Raw genomic sequence first — 24,902 nt, forward strand, 5'->3', positions numbered from 1 at the left:
GGGTTTTTTAAAGCCAGTTGGCTGGCAGAAAATTGGGGCAGTCTCCCAGTGCAATAGGCTGAGTCCATGTCACATTAGGTGTGACTGGGCAGACATGGGGCAAACACATCTGGAAAATGAGCCTGCTTTTCCTCTCCAGCTTCCTTTAGGAACAGAGCTGCTGCCTGATAGTGCAGACTTTTGCAGGCATTGTGGGGGTCTCATAAAGAGATCCTCTGCCAGGTTATTCCTTCCCCTCCCCCTGGCAAGCATGCAGGCTCAGGGCTGAGAAGGGGTGCTCACTGGGCACCTGCAGCAAGCTGCAGCAGTGAGCTCCCTGCAAGGGACTCACACGGGTGGCTTGCTAGAGGGGGCAGGGTGACCTCATTCTGTCTGCAGCCTGAAGCTGCGTGGATGGCCTCTCCATAGCAGTTACAGCAGCCCAAGGACTCCAAGAAAGCAGGCAGGAGAAACCAGTTATAGCAATGCTATAGATCATGGTTCACTCTCTATGGAGTCCATCATTTTCTTGCTGGCACCTTGGAGAGCTGATGGGCAGGGCTGGAAATGAGATAGAGACCAGAGCCTCAGAAAGGAAGGAAAAGCCCTCATTTCTTTGGAAGGGTTACTGCAGGCCAGTGTGCTTGTATGAAGTCTTCCATCTGTCTATCTTGGGTCTTACCATGCAGTGCAGCTTAGGATGCTGGTGGGAGATGGCACATGGTTGAATCCAAGAGTGGGAAGCATCTGAAATAACTTTTGTGAAATGCCAGCATCGTGCTTGAGGAGGAGGGAAGAATGGCTGGGATGTGGCTGTGGTGGAGGGGAACAGCCACAGAATCTCAGCTATGTTCAAAAGGGGTGAAGAAGATGACCGGATAGCTGAAGAGTGGGTTATTGAGGAGAAGGAAGTTCTAGTGGGAAGAAGGATGCAGCAATTGAAGCAAGAAGAATGCAACTGCAGAGAGAGAGAAGAGGGCACTTTCTAGAGGGGTAGAAGTTCATAGCTGTCACTGTACAAACACTTTGAAAGCTACATCACATTCATACATGTCAGCATGCACACGGGAGGTCAGTGCTTTATTTGGCTTCTCATCTCATTTGGCCATCTCATTTGGCCTAGTGCAGCTGGAGGCTAGTGCCCTGCTCCTGCTAAGGAGACTTGGTAAAAATCAAGTAGGCTTGCATTGATCCATCCCTGTCAGTAGTGAAGGTGAGAGATTGACTCTGTAGCAAAAGAAGGGAGTTTTGCTGTGTGGTTTCTGGCCAGAAAGCTGGAAGAGGTAGGAAGAGAAACAGAAGAATTACTGTAAAAATAGGGAACAGATCTGTGCCTTAGTAATTTCCTTTTTCAGGCTGAAGCATAAAGCTGTGGAAGGGGGTGTGTTTGTGGTAGGAAATCAGACCATGTGCCCAGGTTTCATGAGCTAATTTGTCCTCCTCCCCATTCTTCCAGGTGTTCCAGTACCCCATGGCCTCACTTTCCAGAGAAAAGGTCTTGCCAATGCACCAGACCAGCATTGATGGGGTAGAAGACATGTCTATGCTGGGAGATCTGCATGAAGCTGCCATCTTACTTAACCTGCACCAGCGCTACCAACAGGGTAACATCTATGTAAGTGCTCAAGCTGGGCCATGTACCTTTTGGCTCATGGTTTTTGTTTAGCTTCAGGGCTGCCATTTTGCATGTGAAATACTGAATTTAGCATTGTTTCCTCAGCATTGTTTCATGTGGATAAAAATGGAGGATTTTTCTGCCTTGCCAGCTCTGTGAGATCCTACCCCTACCAGAGGGGCCTCTTTGCATCTATAGAACTTCCAAAAAATGAATGGTCACCTCTAGGCTTCGTGGCAATTGTGCTGCTCTGTATCCTCTATGACCATCTGTGTTTTCTAAGCTGGCATTCACATTCCCCAGATTCCCCATTATTGCTATTCAAAGGTTTATATGGCCAAGCAGACTGGAAAGTGCGGTGTACACAGGCTGGTTTTGAGCATCCCTCCTGATCTGGATAAAGTTATTGCTCAAAAAAACTAGGAAAGCAAACCTGTTGCCTAATTCTTCTGCTTTTACATGCAGTTTTGCTTTTCCTGAGTTGCTTTGCTTTCCTTGTACAGATGACTACTCAAAGCATCTCCTGATTTCCCTCTTGGGCCCCCAGGAAGGAAGCAAGTTTCTGGAAAAGGACTTGTGAGGAAAAGCACACCTGGGACCAGGCATCCCTGGAGTGCTGGAATGGCAGCGTGCTCTGCTGAGACCTAGAAGGGACTAGGAGAATGTATTATGAAAGCTATCTTACATTGCTTTACTCTTACCTTGTGTTTCTGTGCTATGTGCACCCAGAGTTTTCCATATTATGATAAGAAAAATGTACATCTCTATCTGCATTGCACAGCAACTGTTACCAAGGCAACCAAACCATATACACCTTTATTCCAGGAAATTATATAAAAAAAAATGACCCTGTTTCTGAACCATCTCCTGCACTGGGATGCAGAGTAGACTGCAGATTCTCTGTTTTGCTGCTGTAGGCTCCCTTGCCTGTTGCCTATCAACATAGCCTTGTGAGCCTGTGGCAGTACCCCCACAGGCACACTAACTTTTGATGGCCCTTGTCCTCTCTGCTGTTCCTCTGTTTGACACATGCTATGTTTTGTGCAGCTCTTTGTCCATTTGGGTATATTCCTCCCATTTCTTCTTCCTCATGTTTTGAAATGTGAGGCAGGATTCTCTCAATTTTCAGTCTGCATTTCAGTTTCCATGTCAGTGCAGCATTCCTACCCCAGAAACACTATGACACCAGCACTGTGTGTGATGGTGTCACAGCAGCTGCATCTTTGTAAGTCTTTCCTTGAGCTCTGTTATGTCATTCCTTTTCCTATTCAGCATTAGTGCCTTCTCCATCTGTCTGTAAAGCTGCTGAAGTTTAAGTATGTCATTTTTTTGCCTGTGTGTAATACATGAATGTCAGCTGTGAACCTCAGATCTGAATTTTTCAGAGATTTCTAAAGGGGTCTGACTCCTGTAACATGCTCACCACTGGGTAGAACTCCTTAGTGAAGGACTGTCAGCCCCTCCTTGAGTGGAACTGGATCTGGGTATATGTTTGCACAATGTCTGACCTGGATGACTCAAACTATACAAGTGCTGTTTTTCATTTCTGCAGTGCAGACATTGTTATTGCACTTACCTTATCACTACCTATTACCTTATCACTAACTATTAGTTTTTGCCATAGCCCAGCTGCACATAGTTTTCAGTTAAGCAGAAATAAGGTGGCACTACAGCTGACATTCTCAACTACTTGTAGTGATCTGTGAATACCATGAATGTTACAGGGCTTGAGTTCATTTAATGTCATCCTCAATGGCCTCCACAGATAGAACATACTAGGCTAAAGTTGCAAATGAAGCTGTATTTGGTGGAATTACACCAGTCCGTCAGGGCCAAAAATATTTGGAAGGAAATCAGAGAGATTAGAAACAGGTGAGAAATATAATATTTTGGAAAACAAATTGACCTGAAGGAATGGTAACCTGGAATAGTGGTAACTAGTATTAAAAATAATAATAAATAATTAATAATTAAAATAATTAAAAATAAATAATAAAAAATAAGTAATGAGGGAATTGAAAACAGAGAACATGAAGCGGACAATGGCTGTGAAAAAGAGCAGTGTGTTTTTGAGCTGTATGCCTGGAGGCATCCCACCATGAGGTCCTAAAGGGGATCCTTTCTGGTCAGGGAGTGTAGGTAGTGGTATATCTAGACTGGTGTGGAACTCATCATTATTGTGCTACAGGAATACTGAAAATCTCAACAGTACCTTTTGTTTTTCAAAGAAATACTATTCAAGTTCTACCAAACTGTTAAAGTAGGTTATGTGAGCACAGCAACAGCCTGTAGCATTTAAGAGTGTATCTTCCACCCTCACTCCTGCAATTCCTGTATCCCTTAATAAAAGTAGACCCAGCATAATGTGAGTAATGGATAAATGAGTCAGAGGCTGTCCCTAGCTCTGCCATGCCTAACCACCCAAGTAGAATCTGTTGTTTTAAGAAGCAGATGTGCCATACATGGCTTTTCCTGCTCTACAGAGTTATCTGGGGACAAGTACTTGTTGCTAATAGAGTGGCTGGTATATAGATGGTTGATGCACAAATGCTACTACTATTTAAAACTGGATAAAATTTGTCTGTGTGGTACTGCAGGTGATGAGACTGAAAGTGGGAGAGATAAAAGTTTCCTACAGACACCTCTGAAAGAGATGGCTGTAGTGGAGGAAGTTCTGGAAAAGACTGCAGTAGGACCTCTGTTCCTTGGGAGAACTGAAACTAGAGTGGGAAATGCAAAATAAAACATCTGAGAGGAAAAAGTGCTATGAAGGTCTGGGAGAAGCGTCAGGATGGACATTTCTGTCTTGCAATCTGTGGACAATGTCTGTTGCTCAACTGGTTGTACAGTGCTATTCCCCAATCTGTATTTTCTCTCTCAATTTTCTGTCTCCATTTCCTCCCACCTGTCTTGCCAAAAATCATCTGCTTGCTTATTGCTTTCATCACCTATTAATTATACTTCTGCCCACAAAGGTCTATGTCTGAGGTTCCTCAGGACTTGTTCCATGCTAACCTGTTCACACCGATAATGCAGTTGGGTGATGTTTTCCCCCCGATGATGTGTCTGCTGCTTTAATAAATAAACCTTAAATATTTTGGTGACTACAGCATCTTAGTCTGGCTTCTGGCTTCAGAGCTTGGCATTGCAGTATTGCCTCAGATTTCATTTGGCAGAGAAGGCAGGCATCTTTCTTGCCACCAAGTGTTTTGTTTACAGTTTCTCCAATAGATGCACACAAATCCTTGGATATGTATGTGGTGACTCGTAGTTCATGGTTTGGAAATAATACTAGATGTCCCTGGCCACAAAGCTTGGCACCTACTGCAGCAATCTAAGTGTTTCCTCTGTCACCCCTGCTGAGAATGGATATTTCTGGAGTACAGCAGCCCATGATGTCCCTGTGAAGGAGGCCATTGCACCAGCAGCAGGATTTAAGCTGGATATTGACCATATCATAAAGCCATTGGCAGGAGAGAGGTGGCACCATTGCCCTGAACTGCAGCTTTGACTGGATTTGAGCTGGTTGACTGAACCAAAAAAGTTGTGTGCCAGAAACCAAAACTAATTTCCTCCAACTTAACAAAAGAATATATCAAAATTCAATATTCGGCTTTTAGTATTTTATTTTAAACTTTAGTCTTTTCTTGAGCTGTGAGGTTTTAAAAATAAATATTTTCAAAATAAATGTTTAGAAAACGTAGAAATATTTTTAGTTGAAATCCTGAGCTTCATCTTCAACTGTCAAGTTTGATTTGGCTTACCAAATGATTTAAGCTGCTCTAAACAGCTTTTTTTCAGCCTTTACTGGCTCTTCCCACATGCGTGTGCCTCTGTGTCCCACTTAAAACTTGTGGGTTCCCTGCCATTCCTGCAGTCCTGCTCTGCTTTTCAGCTTTGAGCACAGTGCAAGGCAGCTGGGTATGCAAGTGACTTCACATTTTTAAAGTTTAATTTAGCAAAGGCAAGAGACTAAGCGCATTTTACTGTAAAGCAGTGAAATTCAAACTGCCCCATCCATACCCAGTCATGCAGCCCCTGTCCTGGGGTTTGACATTCTTTGCCAAATTGGGGCGTTCTCTGCTGAAACCCAACCTCCTTATTTGGGCTTTCTCCCATCACCATGAGCTACTTCAGGGTCTGGGTTTGTCTTTTTTTTTTTTTTTTTTTTTTTTTTTTTTTCTTCAAGAACCTTATTTCCTTGCTGTGTTTTGTTTTCTCCCCCTAGACAAACATTGGTTCCATCTTGGCATCAGTAAATCCCTACCAACCCATCCCTGGTCTGTACAGTGTGGATGCCATAGACCTGTACAGACAGCACCGCCTGGGTGAGCTGCCTCCCCATATCTTCGCCACTGCTAACGAGTGCTACTGCTGCTTGTGGAAGCGTCATGACAGCCAGTGTGTTCTGATAAGGTTAGAAATGGGAGATCCAGCTACTCCCTGCCTGCATTACACGTCTTGCTCCCGCTGCTCCATTTGCAATGACATCTGCCTGAACATTCACACCATCCTACCCTATCCTTTGCTTGGCCCTTGCTTGCCGCAGTGGAAATGCCGTGTGTTTATTCCTGGTGATCGCTTCTCTGCTGTGGGTGGGATGGTCGTTAGCTGGGTTTGTCCTGGATTTGTGACTGGAATGTATCTCTTTTCCTTAACAGTGGAGAAAGTGGAGCTGGAAAGACTGAGAGCACCAAGTTGCTGCTGAAATTTCTGTCAGCCATGAGCCAGACCTCCCTTGGGGCTCCTGCATCTGAGAAGAGCACCCGAGTGGAAGAAGCCATCCTAGAGAGCAGGTACGGTCACCCCCAGGCACGCGGGGGGACACAGGTGTGTTGGGGCAGGCTGCCTTTGGCAAGGGCACTGCCAATAGCACGGTGTCCACGTTTGGGCTGCTGGAGCCGGGCCACGGATGGAGCTGAGTGTGGGCAGCGAGGCTCGTGCAGCTGAACTGCTTTGTGTCAGGGAAACGTGGAGGTTGCGGTCTTGCTGGGTTGTCTCACGTTGGCTGCACTCCCAGCTGCCTGTGGATGAATTAGGCTTCTTTCCAATAGTAGAATGGGGCAGACAGGGAATTCATGCTCTAGCCAAGGCTGGGATTTCTCCTTCCTTCAGTAACTCATGCCCTGTGCCTGCCTGGCTGCACCCTTGAGCTCACCTGCATGTCACGATGCAATCCCTCTTTCCAGCTCTCTGTCCCACATCTCTCATGGCAGTGGCTGCAGAGGACATGGGTAATGTGCCTCCCTGCTGTAGGGTTGGCTGTCCCAGGTCATTCCTGTCTCTCACAGCTTTCAGCTGTGGCTGTGCTCCCTGTGAGTCTCCATCACACTCTATCTCCTTGTCTCCTTCTTTAGCCCCAACTGTACTTCAGCCTCCATTTGTTTCAGGCTGACAGTGTGCCTTGCCCTCAGAGGTCCTGTGGACCACCTTGCAGCACTCTTGCTGTCCAGGCAGGATAAATGTCTGTGGGAGCAGTAAGGGACACAAACGAAGAGGTTTGCTGGGGGCTCCAGCAGAGAATGTGTAGGAGCAGTCCCTGGCTTGCTCAGAGCCATCTCTGCTGGAGTTGGCACCAGGGAATAACCATCAACCTGCTAAAACTGTGCCAAGGTATTAGGCAGGCAGGGAATCACATTGTGCCTGGATCAAATGTGTTTGGGAAAGAAACTGGCAGCCATGAGGGGATGAAGATGCACTCTGCGAGGGATACTTCATGCCAGAGTAGGTCCTGACACCTCTGAGGGGTATTTGACTTAAGTTAACTGTTGGGAGGAGGGAGAAAAGATGTTTCCTTAAGTGTCCATCTTGTTGTTTGTGTTCTCCTTTTTCTTAACACCTGAATCTATGATTAGAAGTTTCTCCTAATCAGGAGTAAATTTAATTAAACAAAATTTTTCCCGCCACAAGACTGTCTTGTCTGTGCCTACAGGACCTCGCTGAGGTCTTGCAGTTCAGTACTGTCAAGAGCAAGGCTGCAGGTTGGTCCCAGTTTGAGCCTGTGACAGTTGTGGAAACCTCTGGATGAATAAATCTGATGTCTGCAATAGGATCTAGTTGTGTAATAAGCTGCAGGACTTTGGACCATCTGTGTAAAAGTGACCCTCGTGCAAGTGGTCTATTTCAGTGTCCAGAAAGTAGTGAGAAGGACTGTCTCCTGAACATGGTGACTCAAAGAAGTTACTAGCAACTGTGGTGAAAATAGCCTAAGCAGACATGCAGTGTCTAACATGGCAGCTACAAGAGCATTACTCTTTTAGACTCCATGTAAGCAGGGTAGCATTGAGCAGAAGGGTTGCTGCCTCTGGACCTGGTACTTGAGACACTGTTGTTGGATGATTTATTCTATTTAGGTGTGCAGATTTTACCAGGGATGTTGGCAAATTGGAAAAATCTCTTAAGTGCAATGCAATCACGACTCAAGATCTGCAAAATCTGCATTAAGAAGAGCTGCTTAGAAGGCTAAGCCTGATTAGCAGTTAAGTGGTAACTTGACTATGATCCAGAAAGCTTACGATGGTAGGCAGGTGGTTCCTGAGTTTGCAAAATCCCCCAGTTGTGAGGTGAAGTAAGAGCTCAGGACCTGTTTTGTATAAATCTCTAGTGCTAAGTGAGCTACTGCAGTGTGAGTGCAAGAGAATTTTATTTTTCACCTTTTCTCTGAAGAAGTGAAGCTGAAAACCTGACCCAGAGCCAGAATCTGCTGCCACTCCTAAAGAGTCTACCTCATATGTTTGCAGTTCAGCTTCACTTGCTCTGCCAGTGGCTCTCCTTGGTTTAGCCTATGGCAGGTCTTCATCCTTTGCACCCCAGCCCATACCCAGGTACAATGCTCTATTCTTTCTCTGTTTCAGACAGTGTTACAAACAAAGCATTATATCAGCTTTCTATCATTTACTTGTGTGTTGTAACATTCATGTTTGCTGTGTTTCTTAGAAATCAGGCTCTGAAAACTCCCTTGGAACTGTTGATTTGGTCTGTTTTCCTTCTTGAAAATATCCATCAGTCCACCAAAAATCCTGTTAACTTCCCTCTCAGCTTCTTTTCTTGCTTGCTTGACTCTGAAGGTCCCTTCTCCATGTTGAATGACACTGCTGACAGCATAGTAGTGTCACCTGTTAGAAATTTCCTGTAGAGCTTGCCTGTTACTCACCCTTCTAATCTTTGAATCTTTTTTAGTCTTCAGCTCTGTATCTGAATCCTAGAGCTGCATATGTTGAAATATGTCTAAATTTCAGGCTTCACTTTCTGCTGAGACTGGTCCCCATTGTTTTGAGTCCTGCAGCACGCCCTGCCCACATCCAGCCGAGCCACCAGCCTCACCTTCCTGATGGCTGCTCTGCCTCACACAGTTCCCTGCTGCACCAAAAGCCATGGTGTGATGTGCCTGCTGGTGTGGGCAGTTTGCTTGTCCCAGGCACCTGCCCTTATTCCTGGCTGTACCAGCTCCTCCACTCTTCTGCCTTGCAGCTGCTGCCAGCCTCAAACACCCACATGCTTGTTTCCTCCCCCATCCCTGAAGACTTCAGCACTCATGTGCGTGAGTCCATTGCCAAACTAAATTATAGAGATATTTCCTTGTGCTTTGCTTATCTAATTAAACATGATTTAGAGCCATAAACATTGGGTGGCTGGTTACTGCACCCTCACTGCAACTGTTTAGGTCACATAACATAACTCTGTTTTCCCTTTTTCGGGTTGTCCCCGTGAATTTTTGTAGATTCGTGGAGTTGGTGTGCTCAGTGGGATATTCCTGTGCAATGTCCTTACATACTTGTTTCAGAGGCATGGGTCCTGGAGTTCAAATTCTTCCAGGCAAGGAACTTGCCTCCTGATGTGTGCACACAGATTTCTGGGACAGGGTTTCCTATGCTTGTAGCTTATTATAACAGAGAAATTTCATTCTTATGCTTTTTTTTTTTTTTTTTTTAAGTGATATTTTCAAGAGATAAATTAGGAAAACACTGTGTGAAGCTTCCTTCAGGTTGTTGCGCCTTTCCCACAACAGCACAATGCTTGCAAGGCCTGAAGCTTTCAGCAAACTCCAGTGGTATCTGTAGCTGTGATTACTTGTCATCTTGTAATTATTAACTTGTGAATAATCCTCTATCTGCCCCTGTTGCCAGTGAAGTGGCACACTGTGGAGGTGTTTAAAATGTCAGTACTTTACAGCAACGATGACAGCAAACATTTTTGTTAAAAAATATGTGTGTTTTAAAATTAAACATGACAATGTACAGGCTGTTCTTGTAGCATCTTCCTGACTCCTTCCTTGTCAGGCCTTCAGATTATTTTGGAGTTGGCTAAATTGCAAAAATGAATATCTTAATCCTGGCTTTAGTGTGTCAGTCTGAATGGGTTAGGTTTTTCCCTTTTACTGTTCTGTGGAACAAGAACCAAGCTACACTTTATCTCATAATTTTTCACATTGTATGAACCTCCTGAAGACAGCAACGTGACCTGAATTCTTTAATTCATCACCCATCTGAAATTTAGTGATAGTTTTGGGATATTTTTTTCAATTTTTTTTTCTTGAAGCAGGTGATATGACCCTTTTAGATTGAAATGTTCTAATCTGTAATGTGTGTATATTCCCTCTGCTTGGAAACTATGTGGCATGTATCAACCTAAACAAGATTTAAGTAACAACAAGTGTTTGTGTGTTCTGGTATCAAATTTCAGTACCAAACAAATCAGTTTAGTACTATGTTTGTCTACTAATTTGAAAATGTTTACCTGTAATTTTAAGAAATGTCTTATACTGCCTTCTCTTTCAAAAGTAGATGCAGAAACAAAGAACTATGTGGTTTAAAGCTACAGAGCTTTTGCCCTGTAGGTCTGATGCTTCGGAAAATCCTGAAAAAAATACAGGCCCATCTCATGGGATGCTCCTATGTTAAGCACACAACCTGGCTGGCTCTTGCCACGTTTCTTTTCCTGAAGTCATATTGGTGGGGAATGCCCTCAACATCATGAATGCCAGCTGCTCATACTGACTGGGGACTGATTTAATTAACTCTAATCCCAAAGGTTTTAAAATCATCTCACAGCGTGTTTAATTGCTCTTGCCATCCTTCCTTGCTTTTGAGCTCTTCCTGCTTGTCCAGCCTGGTGCTATAAAAAATTAATCTCACATGGCAGTCCAGGTGTGCAAATGGCAAAAGGCTGGGCACAATCTTTGTTGTAATGATATCAAATCATCAACCATATCTTCACTGCCTTGTTTCTACAGCCCCATTCTGGAGGCCTTTGGAAATGCCAAGACAGTTTATAACAACAACTCCAGCCGCTTTGGCAAGTTCATCCAGCTGCACTTCTCCCAACACGGACACATCCAGGGAGGACGAGTAACTGACTGTATCCTTTTGTTCGGTGGATCAAAAATGGATGGAGTGAGTGAAGATAAGGAGGAGCTCAAAGAGCGTCAGGAAATCCCTCATCACAGTTTCTCAAAGCTAGTTTATAACTGTGAACAAATACGCACTTTGGAGAAGGAAGAAGTGTTTGTTTTGTGGCTCTGCAGCACTGAACTTCATTAGGTAGGGACATAGTTTGACTTTTCCCTTTGGCAATCACAACACTTGATACTTAAATCCCTAGGCTAGGCTGCCTAGGAAGATGCCTCATGTTGATTGCATCCTGGTTTTCCCAGAAGATTGTTTCCTGTTGTTAGCTCTGCCAATGAATTCATGATTTAGAAAAGTGAGACAAGGCTAAGAACCAATATATTCTGTGCAATATTTGGATGCAGAGGAGAACATGAACTTAGAAGACCAATTATGACTCCCTGTTTCAGGCTGCCCGTCTCCAGTGGACCTTGGAACCCTAATCATAGAATAATAGAATATCTCAAGTTGGAAGAGACCCCTAAGGATCATTTAGTCCAACCTGCTCCTCACAGGACTACCTAAAACTAAATCGTAAGACTGAGCATCATCCAGAACTCTGACAGGCTTGGTGCTGTGACTGCTTCCTTCTGGAGCCTGTTCCAGTGACAGCAAGGGCAGGGAAGACTGGATATAGTCAAATTATGTTGTACCATGACTGCTTCCTTCCCTCTATGCCCATGTACCCCTTTCCCAGAGGCTTTGATATATCTTTTGTCTCCATGAGACAGCTAAAGCTGCCCTGCCTACATTTCGTGATCTTGATGTTCAAAGCTGCTGATGACTGCAAACCACAACAATTTCCACTGGAGTAACATCCAGATGAATTTACTACTGTTGTAAATAACAGGGTTGGATTGTTTACCTTCTGCTCTTTGTGCTGTTGGTAGATTAAAGATAGTGATCTCTTGAAGAAGCAATGAGAACTGATGCAAGACTTGCCATGTGCAATACAGGCTTTTAGATTAGAGTGGCTTCTCTAATCTTTCTAGGTATCCCTAATGTGGCTCATCTTTTGTTGGGTTACCTCAGCATTGTGCAGGTCCTATGCTTTATCTTACCATGCCCTTTTAAATGTCTCTTTGTCACATAATATCTCCATGGATGAGAAGTAGAGAGGAGGATTTGAGATGATGCTTGGGACCGCTCTTTGTCCATTTCCCAAAGCATCAGTTACTTAATGATTTGTTGCTTGTTACAGGGTTCATCCCAATGTGTCTAAATGATTCTTTGCTAGACTTCAGGAGATCTGTGCATATGTCATTTGAATGTTTTTTCCTTAACGTGCTGTTCAGATTTACTGGAAAAGGTAAGTGTCACCTCTGCTGACTGCTGGGTGAGACCCCTCCTCATAGTATGGTGGGGCAGTGCCAGTTCTCCTACTGGATGATGTTGCCTCTGTCACAGCACATAGACATTAGCTCTTCAGGTGCTACTACTGCAACTGTCCAAATTGAGGAAGAGGATGATGGAAGGACAATGTTTGTTCTATATCTATCAGAGCCTGTACTTCTGTATTTGATAAATACTGTGCATTACCAAGAGACTCCAAGAAAATCTGTTTACCATAGGGGAAAGGTAGAGAGAACAAGTTCATGGAAACTCAATTTCATAGAGAGGAATATGGGGGTACAACTCCAAATGCACGCATCTCTGCCCTGATGTAGTTTACTTTGGACTCAGAAACTCACTGAGGAGCAGGGCCAGAACTGACAAGGTTCAATTGGTCCATGTGTGCACACTGACTTTGCACAAGTCTGTATGTGCTCAGTTGAATGGCCACATGTGACAAGATCTTATATAGATAACACCATCACTAAACTGGAAGAAGCCTCTCTTGTGTACTGGCCCTGGAAATTTACCTGTATCCTGGTCCTCTCTTTGCCTTTGCAAAAACACAAGTGTGATCTCTTTCTACTGGATACTCCTGTATTCTTTGTTCCAGAACAGAGTGGTACACCAGAACCCTGGAGAGCGGAATTACCACATCTTTTATGCTCTGCTAGCTGGTGTGAATGGGGAGCAAAAAGGTAATTTCCTTTCCTGGGATATGGCTCTGTCCTCTTTCCAGTTCAGTATGTGAAGCCGGTGTAAGCCAAATAGAGCATGGATTTTTCAGATACTTGATACATAACTTTTTCTTGAAGACCATGTAAAGATTTCATGGGAAACACAGAAAGAGGAGTAGAGAGAAAGGCTGAGGGTGACAGAAGTGCTATATGAGAAAAGGCACTTGAGTTACTCTGAGCTGGAGGAAAAAGTCTGTGCAAAGTGAAGAGGAAATTAAACTGGTTAGAGGCAAAGGAACACTGAAGAGCTTTGATTTACATGCTGATGGGAGATGTTCAAGGAGTTCAAAGGTTGGACTGACAGACATACTTTTACAACAAACCTTCAGTGTAGGTAATAGAAGGGATAAGAATTCAAAGACCTGCAGTGCAGTGGTATGGTTAGAGTCACAACATGCCCAGTGTCTGAACAAGGGGTTTCTAGCTCTGTATGTGGGGAAGGGAGAGATGGGTCTGGAAGAGGCCACGCTGAGAAAGCAGCAGCTGCAGGCTGTGGGAGACTCCGCTTTACAGTGCAGCACTCCCTTAATAAGATTTGTGTGTACCTGTCCCTGGGAACTGCTGAGCTCTAATGGCCTACTGGGGAGGTCAGATAGATCTACAGGAACATGTTACAGTGCACTCTGGTTTTGAGAGGCTGGGGAATTTCTTCGTGCCTTTGCTCTCAGTGTACTAGAATAATCAGATGGATGAACTGGGCCTGACACAGTGGAAGGGAGCAGGGCTTCAGTTCTATGGAGCACATGCAGGCATGGTACATCAATTCAGAGATCCATCTGAAGCAAAGGGAAATAGTGGGGACCATGGTTATCAGGTCCCCACCTGGGAGGTGGGGCAGGTATTTAGGGAAAGCATATAAAACAGATTTTTTTCTTCAGTTGTCTGTTATTCTTCACAATCTCCCTTTTCAAGCTGATGACCCAGGCTGCTTCACTTCCCTCACCTGTAATGTGGTTCTTTCTCTTTGTAATTGTCTCCTTTCTCCATAGATCTTTTAGTTAACGATCCTTTTTGAAATGAGAGATCAAACATGCAGACAGTATTTAAGATCTGGTTGTGCAAAAGATAAGTGCAGAAACCTGGTTCTGTGTTTATGTTTTGGTTTTGTTCCTTCTAAAATGGAAGGAACTGAACTATGCTCAGTTTTTGTCTGCTGCTTAGCACTGAGTTGATATGATCAGAAATCTTACTGTGACTCTCTGAACTCTGTCTCAAGTTGTGATTCCTAATTTAGGAGAGTATATAATTAAGACTATTTTTCTGTATGCTTTATAAGATTGAATTTAATCTTCTGTTGTGTTTTTGCTGAGTCAGTGAAATATTGAAATATTCTTTTCGACCTGCAGCTTGGGATTTGACTGTTCTAAATAATTTTGCATACCATCTGCAAGCTTTGCTACTGCACAGCCTCTTCCCCTTCCCCAGTGCTTTCATCATCTAGGTGTGGCTTTTGAGGGATATGGAATCTCTTCAGATGAACTCTCGCTATTATAAACATGCACACTGATTTTTGGGACCAAGATCAAAGAGTGAAAAGGCTGATTGCTAAATAAATTGTTGTCTTTGTCCTCTCTGCCTCTTTTCCCTCTGTTGCAGAGAGCCTCTCCCTCTCTGAGCCAGAGACTTACCACTACTTGAACCAGTCTGGCTGTGTGACTGATGAGAACCTGAATGATGCAGAGATGTTCAGTAAGGTCATGGTGAGTCCTCTTCTAACTCCTCCTGAATGTCTTGAGCACAGTCTCATGGGCTAAACATGTTGCAGAGGCTAGATCTCATTGGCAGATGAAGTTGGATCACCTGTGCAAAGGGCATATTCTGAAATACAACACAGATTTCAATAGACATCTGTAGCTTTACCAGAGGTTATGGGTTTAGTGGGACAAATATACAATTTGTGTTTTGTTTGAAAAGTGTTTATTGGCCTGAGGGCTCTAGTAATGTAGGCAAAACCAGACAGACAAGGTGAGAGGAGTCATCTTAGGATTTCAGTAGCTCCTGCTTAGATATGATTTAAGGGAAAGGAAACATCTCCTGTACAGCAGAGATTTCAACAGCAACATGGCATTTATACTTCAGCTGAGGAGAGGCCAGAGGAAAGAAGAGAACTAGAACTGTGGAGTGCCCCACTGATAGGATGAATACATGAAAAGTAGGTCCTAGCTCTCAAAGTCAATTTATAACCCAGGACTCAGGCTTGGATGCACTAAGACATAGTGAATATGCCATATTCCCCCATTATCTGGTAATTTGTTTCTAACCTTCCAGCATTTAATGCTGAAAGCCTAATTTTAAATCTTGCTGCATAAATCTATTATTCTAAATTAAGAGGGTTACATGGATTGGAGTAAATTAAGTATATCATATGGATCTGTCCTTCAGGGAAGACAACAGGGCAGAAAGTGGAAGTACTCCAGTGACATCTGTAACCTGTACTGCCAGTGTTCAGGGAAGGAATTCCTCACTCAGGCCCAGACAAACACTTGCTTCCCATGACAGGCAATGGCAGCAGCAAAATTCAACTTAAGGATAGCATAAATGCCCACCTGTATTTGTTTGAGAATACAGGGTAAATGAAGGAGAGAACAGGAGACATTTACAGATGTATAGCTGAGAGAGGTGCTGTGTCATCCCCAGTTTCATTTTGATTCATGATGACTATAATTCTGAGTTTTACATCTTACATAGGCTGGGCATGAGTGTGGTCATTGCACTGTACTGTGACTGGATGTACAGCCAACATTAGCTATATGGTTTTGCATAGACTGCCATGAAGGTGGTGGACTTCAGCACTGAAGAAATCAGAGACATCTTCAAACTTCTATCTGGCACACTTCATCTGGGAAACATTGAATTCATGACAGCTGGTGGGGCCCAAGTTACAACAAAAGCAGGTAAGCAAGACCCTAGCAACTTGGTACACCATGGAAAGGCCCATAAGACCCCCAACAAAGCTCACTCCATTGTCCTTTCTCCCTCTTCTATGCTGGTCTGCAGTCCCTTTGCCAGTAGATGCCCTGCAGTGCAACTCTGCAAAGGTATTGCCACAGGGTGCATAGCTCCAGAGCTCCAATTTGATTTAGTTGGGCTGTGGCCCTGTGATCTGTTTGCTGTCCCGGATACTGTCAGGCTGTGTCCACAGTCTCAGAGATTCTCTTCTGTGTTGAAAGAGCAGGAAGAAATAGGAACAGGGAGGAGTTTCAGATATAAGCAGCCTGTTACAGACTTGTCCACATCTTCCTTTGAAGCACCTGCTACTGTTCACTCTGGTACAGTCATCCAGTCTGAGCTGGTCTGCTGAAGTGAAGCCCTAAACAGACAGAAGCAATAATTATATATCACAAGTGCTTCAAGTTTTGAGTTAATTGCCACTTTTCTTGACATCCAAGTATAGCAATCCCACGCTCAGACTGCATTATTGTGCCTTTAGGAAAACAAATCTCATTCAATAAATGTTTTGCTGGTGCTGAGCTTTACCCAGTGCTTTGCTCTTCCTGTTGTCAGCAGAAAGGCTGACTTACATGTTGTTTGGCTGTGCCCCATAATGAGTGCTGCTGCCGCCTCAGACTGGGTACATGAGCTTACAGCTTTGGGTATGACAAAGAGAATTAAGTAAAGGGGCTTAGTCACTTACCTTGTAGGAGTCCCTGGGATTGCATCGCTGAGTTGCAGAATATGGATCCCCTTGAGTCATGGGGATCCATGCAGGAAAAAAATGTGTGTCCTCCTTTGTTGTTAGTGCTCAACATTGCCAGTGACCTCCTGGGCTTAGACACCTTCCAGCTTTCTGAAGTACTGACGCAGAGGTCCATGATTCTGCGGGGGGAAGAGATCAGCTCCCCTCTCACTGTGGAGCAGGTAAGTGTCCTAATATATGCTACTGCTTCTGCCACTTCAGCATTTCCAGGCCCTCTGTCTCCCTCCTGTATAACTCATTCAAACTTAGGGTTTCCTTTTACATCCCCTATATGCTCAGCTGTGTCCTCAAGTGTTTTGCCCTTACTGGTAGTTCAGGTCCCAATGTTGACTCTGCTTTTTAGGCTTTACAGGGAAGTTCACTTGCAAATGGCAATGCCCAATACTGGTTTTAAGTCACCTTCACTCACCAGGAATTGGTCATGCTTGTGTCATGCAGAAGGTACATCAGATACTTTGTGACAATGCATGTGTACATGCTTTTACTTTGCAGAACTCCCAAGTTACGCTGCATTTACTGGAAGATAAAAGTTTGCACAGTTACCACAAAACATCCAGCAGATGGAAGGTTGTTACCCCGCAGTAGCTTTTTGTGTCCATCCAACCACAAAGGAGGACCAAATAAAATGATATGTAATTCTCATCTTCTGAGCCTGTACTGTGTATTGGAACCAGTCCTGCTTATCTGTTGCAGTTCTCTGTGGTTCATAACCATTGTGCCTACAAACTTTAACTTGTGGTGTTGCTGATCGCTTGAGGGCACTCTTGATGTTTTAGGTCCCTGCACAGATAACTGTAGAAAATCTTCTGTCATTGATGAAATGCAGGACACTGGGAAACAAGGATTAATATTGCTAGGAAGGAAGAAGCATCACGTTATAGCAAAATGAACATCTGTAATTGAAATCTTGTGCCAGCACGGACTGCAGAGGGTTATCAATCCAACCCTACACTGACAGAGAAACCAGATTTACTAGGCTGTCTCTGATAGGTGTCTGTCTAACTTTCCTTCAGATTTCCCATGGAAGCAATTTCACAGTCTCTTTAAGTATGCTGCTTCAGCTGCAGTGGAGTCTGGACCTGAAAAGATTTTCCTCCTATTTAGAATTAGCTTTGACATCCTAGCTGTCTACCTTATAAGCTTCTGCTTCTGTGAAGTTTTTCATGTGTTGTTCTCTTTTCTAAGCTAAACAATCCAGTTCCTTCAATGTTTCCTTGTAAGTAGTTTTCTAAATCTCTTCTTCTCCTGTCTCTGTTTTCCCACATCTTTCAAGAAGTGCAGTGCCTGTAACTGGACACCATATTCAGGCTGAAGTCTCAGCAGAGCTCATTGCAGCAGGGTAGTCACTTCTTTTCTTGCTGTGAACACACCTGCTAATATATCACAAACTAAGCTTTGCCTTCAAGAAACTGTAGTTTTTCATAGTCTGTGACATATCTTTGAAGGAAATTGTTTGAAAATTATTTTTCAGCCTATAATCTGTAGTAGATATCCTCAGTATCCAGTGGCACAGTTTCTCTTCTCAGTTGTCTGACCTAAATAAGCCACATCGCAGTGCACAAGGATGGATAACAAATGATGCCAGAGACACTTGATGCAGTCCAGAGCAACAGTCTGCAGTGGCAGGGTTTACAAGAGTCTCCCTGAAGAGAGCTTTCCCCAGCTATTCCTAGCATTTGTGCATGTTGGATCCCACACTTAATTCATGCAGCCAAGTGAAGTAGTAAGACACCACAAAAATTGTTCTAAGGAAGTGGATGCTGCTGCTTAGCTGTCTTCACTAGATGAGCCTGTTGCACTGAACACAAGGCCTGTGAAGACTCTTCCTGCTTAAACCCTCATGTCCTGTGCCCACCTATTCCCATTTGTTCTTCCAGGACGGCTTTGATAAAGCTGCCAGGGATTTCTCAGGGTGTAACAGGGTTGTTGCTCATCTGAGTTTTGACATTTCAGTGGGAAGAGATGAACTGGCCTGGAGGCAGGCAAAGCTCAGAGGATGAAAGGAGCCTTTAAGAATCTCATTTAAGCCATACTGGGGGAAAGCAGCTTTGCCTACAGCTGGATGGGGAAAATGAGTCCAACTTACTGTGTAGCCAGAGACACTACAGAGGCATGGCCTTGAGGGCATTCTCAGTCCCAACTAATAAGACAGACCATCTGATGTTAAGAAGAAAAACCCAGAAAAGGCATGTGTGCCCATGCTTTGAAATGTTCTCTTCTGTAGAGAAGGGAAGTTGCCATGTGCCCTAGGCCTTGGGCTACTGGAGAGGAGATAGTACCCAGGAAGAGAAAGGAGGAGAAAAACAGTGAGACTGGGTGGAAAGAAGGAACTTGCAGGATGGGCTCCAGAAGCTTGCCGAGAGGGGCTTGGAGAATTCAGAGGCAGTTGGCCTGTGCCATTTGCAAAGCAGAACAGAAGAGGTTGTGTTACTCAGACTTGTACCCTGACATTTGTCTTGACATGTCTCTGATCTCCAGCATCTTTCTTCTCATTAAGATCTTTGCTGCCTTCTACCCTGGCCTCTTTTTCTACTCTTTGGGGTCATGTCTTCTTTTTGAGAGCTCTTCTTTTTCGCCTCCTCTTCTTTCCAGAACCCCTTTCTGAGAAACCTTGGTTTCTCAGTCTAGTGTATGTACAGGACAACATGTGACCAGCCCCTTGATATGTGGTTCTGTCTCATGTCTTTTTATTCATTGGAGGATCTGGGTCATGCCACTTTTGTTTAGTCCAAGTATTATCAAAACATAGAGACAACCCATTTCTGTTACAGCTATCAAGTAGCAGGCATTTGCTTGAGATTTTACAAATGTTCAATTTTGGACATTCATCCACACATTTGCATACACCAAATTATCTACTCCCTGTTAGTGATCACAATTTAAGTCATTTTTTCCACCTCTGACACTTGATTATGATCACTGCACAGGATGTTGGGTCAGCTCCAGAAAGGTCTCTCAACCCATGCTCTTCTGGGGTATTTGTCCTGGCTGTTGGCAAGCCTACCCTGTCTTCCAGTAAGATAATGCTGTTTGCGGGGAAGTTTTGGAGAGGGCATTTTTGAGGCTAACTTGGTGACAGAATACTCTATTAAATCCTGCCCTACCAGTTTTTAAAAAACTGAGTGGACACCCATTTGACAGCTCTACTGTCAGGAGTACTGAACCAAGGTACCTTGCCTGTCGTGGCAAATATTGGGTCATGTGATGCAAATGACTGATACAGGCTTAGTCAGGAGGTATTTTGTGATGCTCCCTGCCCCAACAGTTGTTCCAAAACATGTCAAGGATTTTGCTGCTTCCTTCAGTCTCTCAAGTTCAGTTACCCAAAGGTCAGACATGGTACATCTACATGTGACTGGACTCTTTGCCAACTTGAATATTGACTTTTCTTATAAATACTGCACCATGCACAACCAGTACAGAAGTTGAGGCATCTAAAGAGGAGTGGAGGACCCTGAAGTCCCATACAGATCTGTGGTGTCCCTTATGCCTTCTCTTCTCCCTCTGATTCTTTTTTCTCTCTGCATTTACAGGCAGCTGACTCCAGGGACTCCCTCGCCATGGCACTGTATTCCCAGTGTTTTTCGTGGCTCATTAGCAAGATTAACACAAAAATCAAAGGCAAAGAAAACTTTAAGTCTGTGGGCATCCTGGATATCTTTGGTTTTGAGAACTTTCAGGTAAGGATTTTCTCTTTTCAGGGTGGGTTGGTTTAGAACATGTAGTGCATATAGGAAGGAATTTTGGTTGATTTGTATCCTGTTTAGGTTAGCACAGGGCGTTCTAGGATTTCTCCACTGCCACTTCCCTCTGGGAGCAGCAAGATGCATTTAGCTGTCCATTTCTGCCACCTGTATTCATGTAGGCTGATGCTGAAGGTCTGGTTTGTGACACGGACCCTAAGCATATGTGCTGTGATGCATAATACTGGATTTTTTACTTGTATAGAGATTAAATATCTAACTCCTATGTGCACATTATTTGTTTACATCTGTTTTGTCTTGTGTTGAGAAACCTGTGTGTAGTGCTTCTGATTGCATTTGATGAGGGATGTGTGTTGAGCAGCCGTATAGTGACTTTTCAAACATTTCACAGAAGAGAAAGCCCAGTGACCTAACACTTAGGGAATTCTATTTCTTTCTTCCTAAGAAGAAGAGGAATATTATTATCATTAGTATCCTTTACTACCATTGAGGCTTACTGAGTTAACTTTGCATGAGCTACAAAAGATGTTCTCCTAGTGGACCTCTCCATACTGTTTTCCTCATGTCCATCAGACTCCCCTCACCTTTGTGATCTCTGGCTTTATTTCAGGCCTGGCACCTTCCCCATTGCTGTTTTACACTCTTTTAGAGCCCAGGGACAAGAATGTTAACTTTTATAATCTCTGTTTCTTCTTAAAGGTGAATCGTTTTGAGCAGTTTAACATTAACTATGCAAATGAGAAACTCCAGGAGTATTTCAACAAACATATCTTCTCTTTGGAGCAGCTGGAGTACAACAGGTAACAAATGGAAAGAATGGCCCCCTGTTGCTTTCATGGTAGAGTGGAGGATGTAATTCCTCCTTTGTGCTCTGCAGTCCCTACTGCTAAGGCAGGAGAGGGAACTGGACCGTAGTGCATCCCTGGCTGTGGATGTGTCTCTGTAAGCACTGTCCATGTGCTTTGCCAGCACAGGTCACTTGTTTTTAAGCAAAAGCTTTCTCCTCTGTAGCATTAGGAAGTCCAGGTCCCTTTCTATATTTCAGCTGAATGGGAAGATCATGGGCTTTAAACCATTAGAACATGTGGTCACTGGCCTTATTACTGACTGCAGTAATGATTTACCTAAGGTAGTGGTGTTGTTATGCAGGTGGAATCTTGGTGTGCAAAAAGTAGCAACCCTAAAGATGGATAGATATCCAACAGCTCTTTCTGTCCTAGAGATTCCTATGCTGTGAAGAGGGCTATTTTCCTCAGCAAGGCTGTTTCCTGAGTTTAAAGAGCATGAGGCCTTCTGCACAGCTGTTTCTCTTCTGCAGGCTTCATATGGATTGTATTTTGTGAAGTACCTGGGATGTTCTAGAGTGTTTCTGCTTCTAGAGAAGGCTGCTAGACAAATCCTTCAGTTCTTGCTCTGAAACAGAAGCTTTTGTGTTTGTGAATGAAGCAATTGAATAGGGTCAGTGAGGGCAAATGAAAGCAGCCTTGTAAAGGGAGGCAGTTGAATAGGCGATTCATGAAATTCTAAAGGTTACAGAACTGCAAGGATATTTATGCACTCACTTCTCAGGCCAATTCCACCATTGCAGGAAACTTGTCCTAAGAATGGTATCATCATAACAAAAGACTTTTTCCTGATGATTATATAGGAGTTTAAGTTCTGTGGCTGAACTTTGGAAAGAACAAAAGAATTTTATTATTGACTACTCATCAGATTATTCTAGGGTGATGTGATTAAAGCTCATCTTTCACAGCATCAGCTCTACTTCCTCAGGTTTACTAAGTACCTCCATGTATTTCATCATTCAATTAGATGAGGAGTCTGTGGTTCATTTGTGATTTGATTTGTTTCAGAAAACTCTGCTCCCTTCAATTCTGGAAGGTCTTCTTCTTTGTAGAAGGAATCCAAGAGGTCTTTTTGTAAAAATTTATGGCTTTTCTGACATCCATTGTTGCAAAATCTGAAACACTGCAAACTGATATTTTTTGTCATTAAGATATTCTGTTTCCTGTGGGGGACAGATAACTCTTTCCATTCTTCAGAAGTTATACCAGTTTGTTGCTTCCAGCTGTTGCCCACAGGTTTCTGAATGCTTTGAACCTGAAAGTATGAAGCCTGGGCTGAAAAGTTTGTAGACAACAGCTTCACTGTCTTCCAAATGTTAGCCTTCACCTGAAAGATGTCTGTATCAGAATGTCAGTCAGTAGCTTCACACACAGCCTGTAGTCTTCCTTGGATTTCTGAGCAAGTTATTCCCAGACTTCTCTGAATTCTGAAAACAGCCCATATTGTGGGAGTATGAGAAGGTGTTAAGAGGGGGGAAAACACATTCAGCACAGATTGACAGAATTCCGTGGATGATTTTCAAAGCACACTTACCACACCACTGTATCTACATCAGCTCCCATTCTGAAAGTTGCAGGGCCACCCTGTAGGTCCCCTGCACATCAGGCTAAAGCTTGTGTGTCATCCTCTTCAAAAGTCTCCCTGAAAAGTTACTCCTGTTTCTTCTTGGTGGACCTATGAATTGTGACTCAGTCTTCTGGCAGGTGTGCTTTAGGCCTGCTTTCCAGATTGGTGAGTCAGCAGTTGACACTTGAAGCTGTGTAGCAACCTGATCATCATCATCACCCCTTGAGCTGATGCTCATAACTCCTGAAAGAGAAACTGAGAGCAACTATAATTTCTTAGTGCTTGGAGTGGAATTTGCTCAATGACTACAAGATGAGCATCAGTCTAAATTGCTGGGATGGATAAAAAATGCTGTATCCTACTTCCATCTCCTTTTGTTAGCAGTGCATTGTGTGTCCTTTTTCCTCAGCAATGGCAAAGCCTAATTCCTGCCAATTGTCTTGAGCCCTGGAACAGCTGCTGTGCTCAGCTACTTCTCTTCTCCTGCACCTCAGGACATTGGATCTTACATTTCATGTCTTTGTTATGTTTGTTCTTGACTTTCAGGGAAGGGATAAGCTGGGAAGCCATTGACTGGATGGATAATGCAGAGTGCCTGGACCTTATTGAGAAGGTGAGCAGTTATCTGTGACAGTTCCCAGGGGTCAGAGCAGGGACTACTGATTGTCTTGAGACCTTCCCTGGGAGTTCCTGGTTTTAAAAACAGGTAGTTTCTTAGATCCTCTTCCCATCATGACCTGGCAAAAGTGTGAGCTATTCTAGCTGTAGTCCCAGCTCAAGAATGTGTATTTCTGAGTCTCATTGTTGAGAGTGATCTTAGGGAGCAGCATTTAAGTAAAGCCTTAATGTGAATTTTTTATAAATAATCTCCACTTATGCTCTGCTTACAGAATGCATTGACTGGGCAGAATTCTGCTTTCATCTTAAGCTTTGCTGGGTGTATTTCAGGGGTTACTGATCAATGTGCTGTCCAAATCTCCAGTTCTTGGCTTGGTGCTGTGTAGTTAAGAGCTTTTGCTGACTGTAAAAGCCTGTCTCTTGTTTGGCTGTAGAAACTGGGTTTGCTGGCTTTGGTGAATGAAGAGAGTCGATTCCCCAAAGGCACAGACAACACCCTTCTGGAAAAACTTCACAGCCAGCATATGGTAAGTAAGAGAATAACCCAGCAGGCAAATGATCAGTATGTTAGCCCCATCAGCATTTCAAAACTGAAAGTGAAGGTTTTGTTTATGTAAAGTATGTGCTTTGTGCAGGAAATTTAAAATGCTTCAGGCACGAACCTGCGAGTATTTAATAAAGCTGCACGGAACAAAAGTGATATGTGAAGAAACCTGCAAGTGGCCTCTTGCTCACACAGAGAGAGGGAGTGTGCATTCCACAGGCTATAGGCGAAGGAGATTTGAATTGTAGCATGGGATGGAGGTCGGGTTCTGCTGGTCTGCTACAGGACACAGGGCAGCACCCCAGGCACAGGATGTGGCTGCGCAGCGTGCGTGGCTTTCTCCTGCCAGCTGACTCACAGCAGTCTGCTCCAGAGCACATCAAATCTCTGTCTCCTGGGGCTGGGGACAGCTTTTGCCTCATGACTTTTAATGAAAGCTCTCTTATTGTTCCTAATTAATTAAATTCTTTCCTCCTCTTGTATTTTGGACATGGGAGTAGAAGGGATTTTTCATGCAGGTCAAAAAGTTAAACGGGGGACGCAAACCACAGTAAGAGCACTGTAGCATGCTCTTGCCCTGTCTCTGGTACAGCCAACACTCTGTTCTTCCTAATAGTAAATAGACTGAAAACAAAGCAAATTAAACCCTGTAGCAAGGGTTTATGGAATAATCTACTACTTTAGTAAGAACATTGTCAGCTAATACCTTTCTTAGTCCTCTGAATCAGGCTTCATCTAAGTCTGATAATGTAGAAATTTGTATCTTTTATCCAGCTTTATTTTTAATTGGCATAGATGGAGATGTTCTTATTTTTCATATTTGCATCTAACTCTGCTAGTAATACTCATGACTACAAATTGGACACAAGAGTAATGAG

At 43.7% G+C, this 24,902-nt stretch overlaps 1 protein-coding gene across 1 annotated transcript in view; it reads left to right on the forward strand.

The window, feature by feature from the left end:
- LOC127386757 (unconventional myosin-X-like) overlaps positions 1-24,902 on the forward strand; it is a 90,221-nt gene that overhangs the window by 17,619 nt on the left and 47,700 nt on the right. The window contains exons 3-15 of the mRNA XM_051624282.1: positions 1,436-1,594; positions 5,823-6,010; positions 6,256-6,390; positions 10,827-10,951; positions 12,276-12,289; positions 12,926-13,010; positions 14,646-14,749; positions 15,814-15,943; positions 16,789-16,907; positions 20,280-20,426; positions 21,150-21,250; positions 23,409-23,475; positions 23,915-24,007. Of these exons, the coding sequence (XP_051480242.1) occupies positions 1,436-1,594; positions 5,823-6,010; positions 6,256-6,390; positions 10,827-10,951; positions 12,276-12,289; positions 12,926-13,010; positions 14,646-14,749; positions 15,814-15,943; positions 16,789-16,907; positions 20,280-20,426; positions 21,150-21,250; positions 23,409-23,475; positions 23,915-24,007 (1,467 nt within the window). The remainder of the gene's footprint in view (positions 1-1,435; positions 1,595-5,822; positions 6,011-6,255; positions 6,391-10,826; positions 10,952-12,275; positions 12,290-12,925; positions 13,011-14,645; positions 14,750-15,813; positions 15,944-16,788; positions 16,908-20,279; positions 20,427-21,149; positions 21,251-23,408; positions 23,476-23,914; positions 24,008-24,902) is intronic.

This window comes from Apus apus, chromosome 6, assembly GCF_020740795.1.
Source record: "Apus apus isolate bApuApu2 chromosome 6, bApuApu2.pri.cur, whole genome shotgun sequence".
Classification (NCBI taxonomy): domain Eukaryota; kingdom Metazoa; phylum Chordata; class Aves; order Apodiformes; family Apodidae; genus Apus; species Apus apus.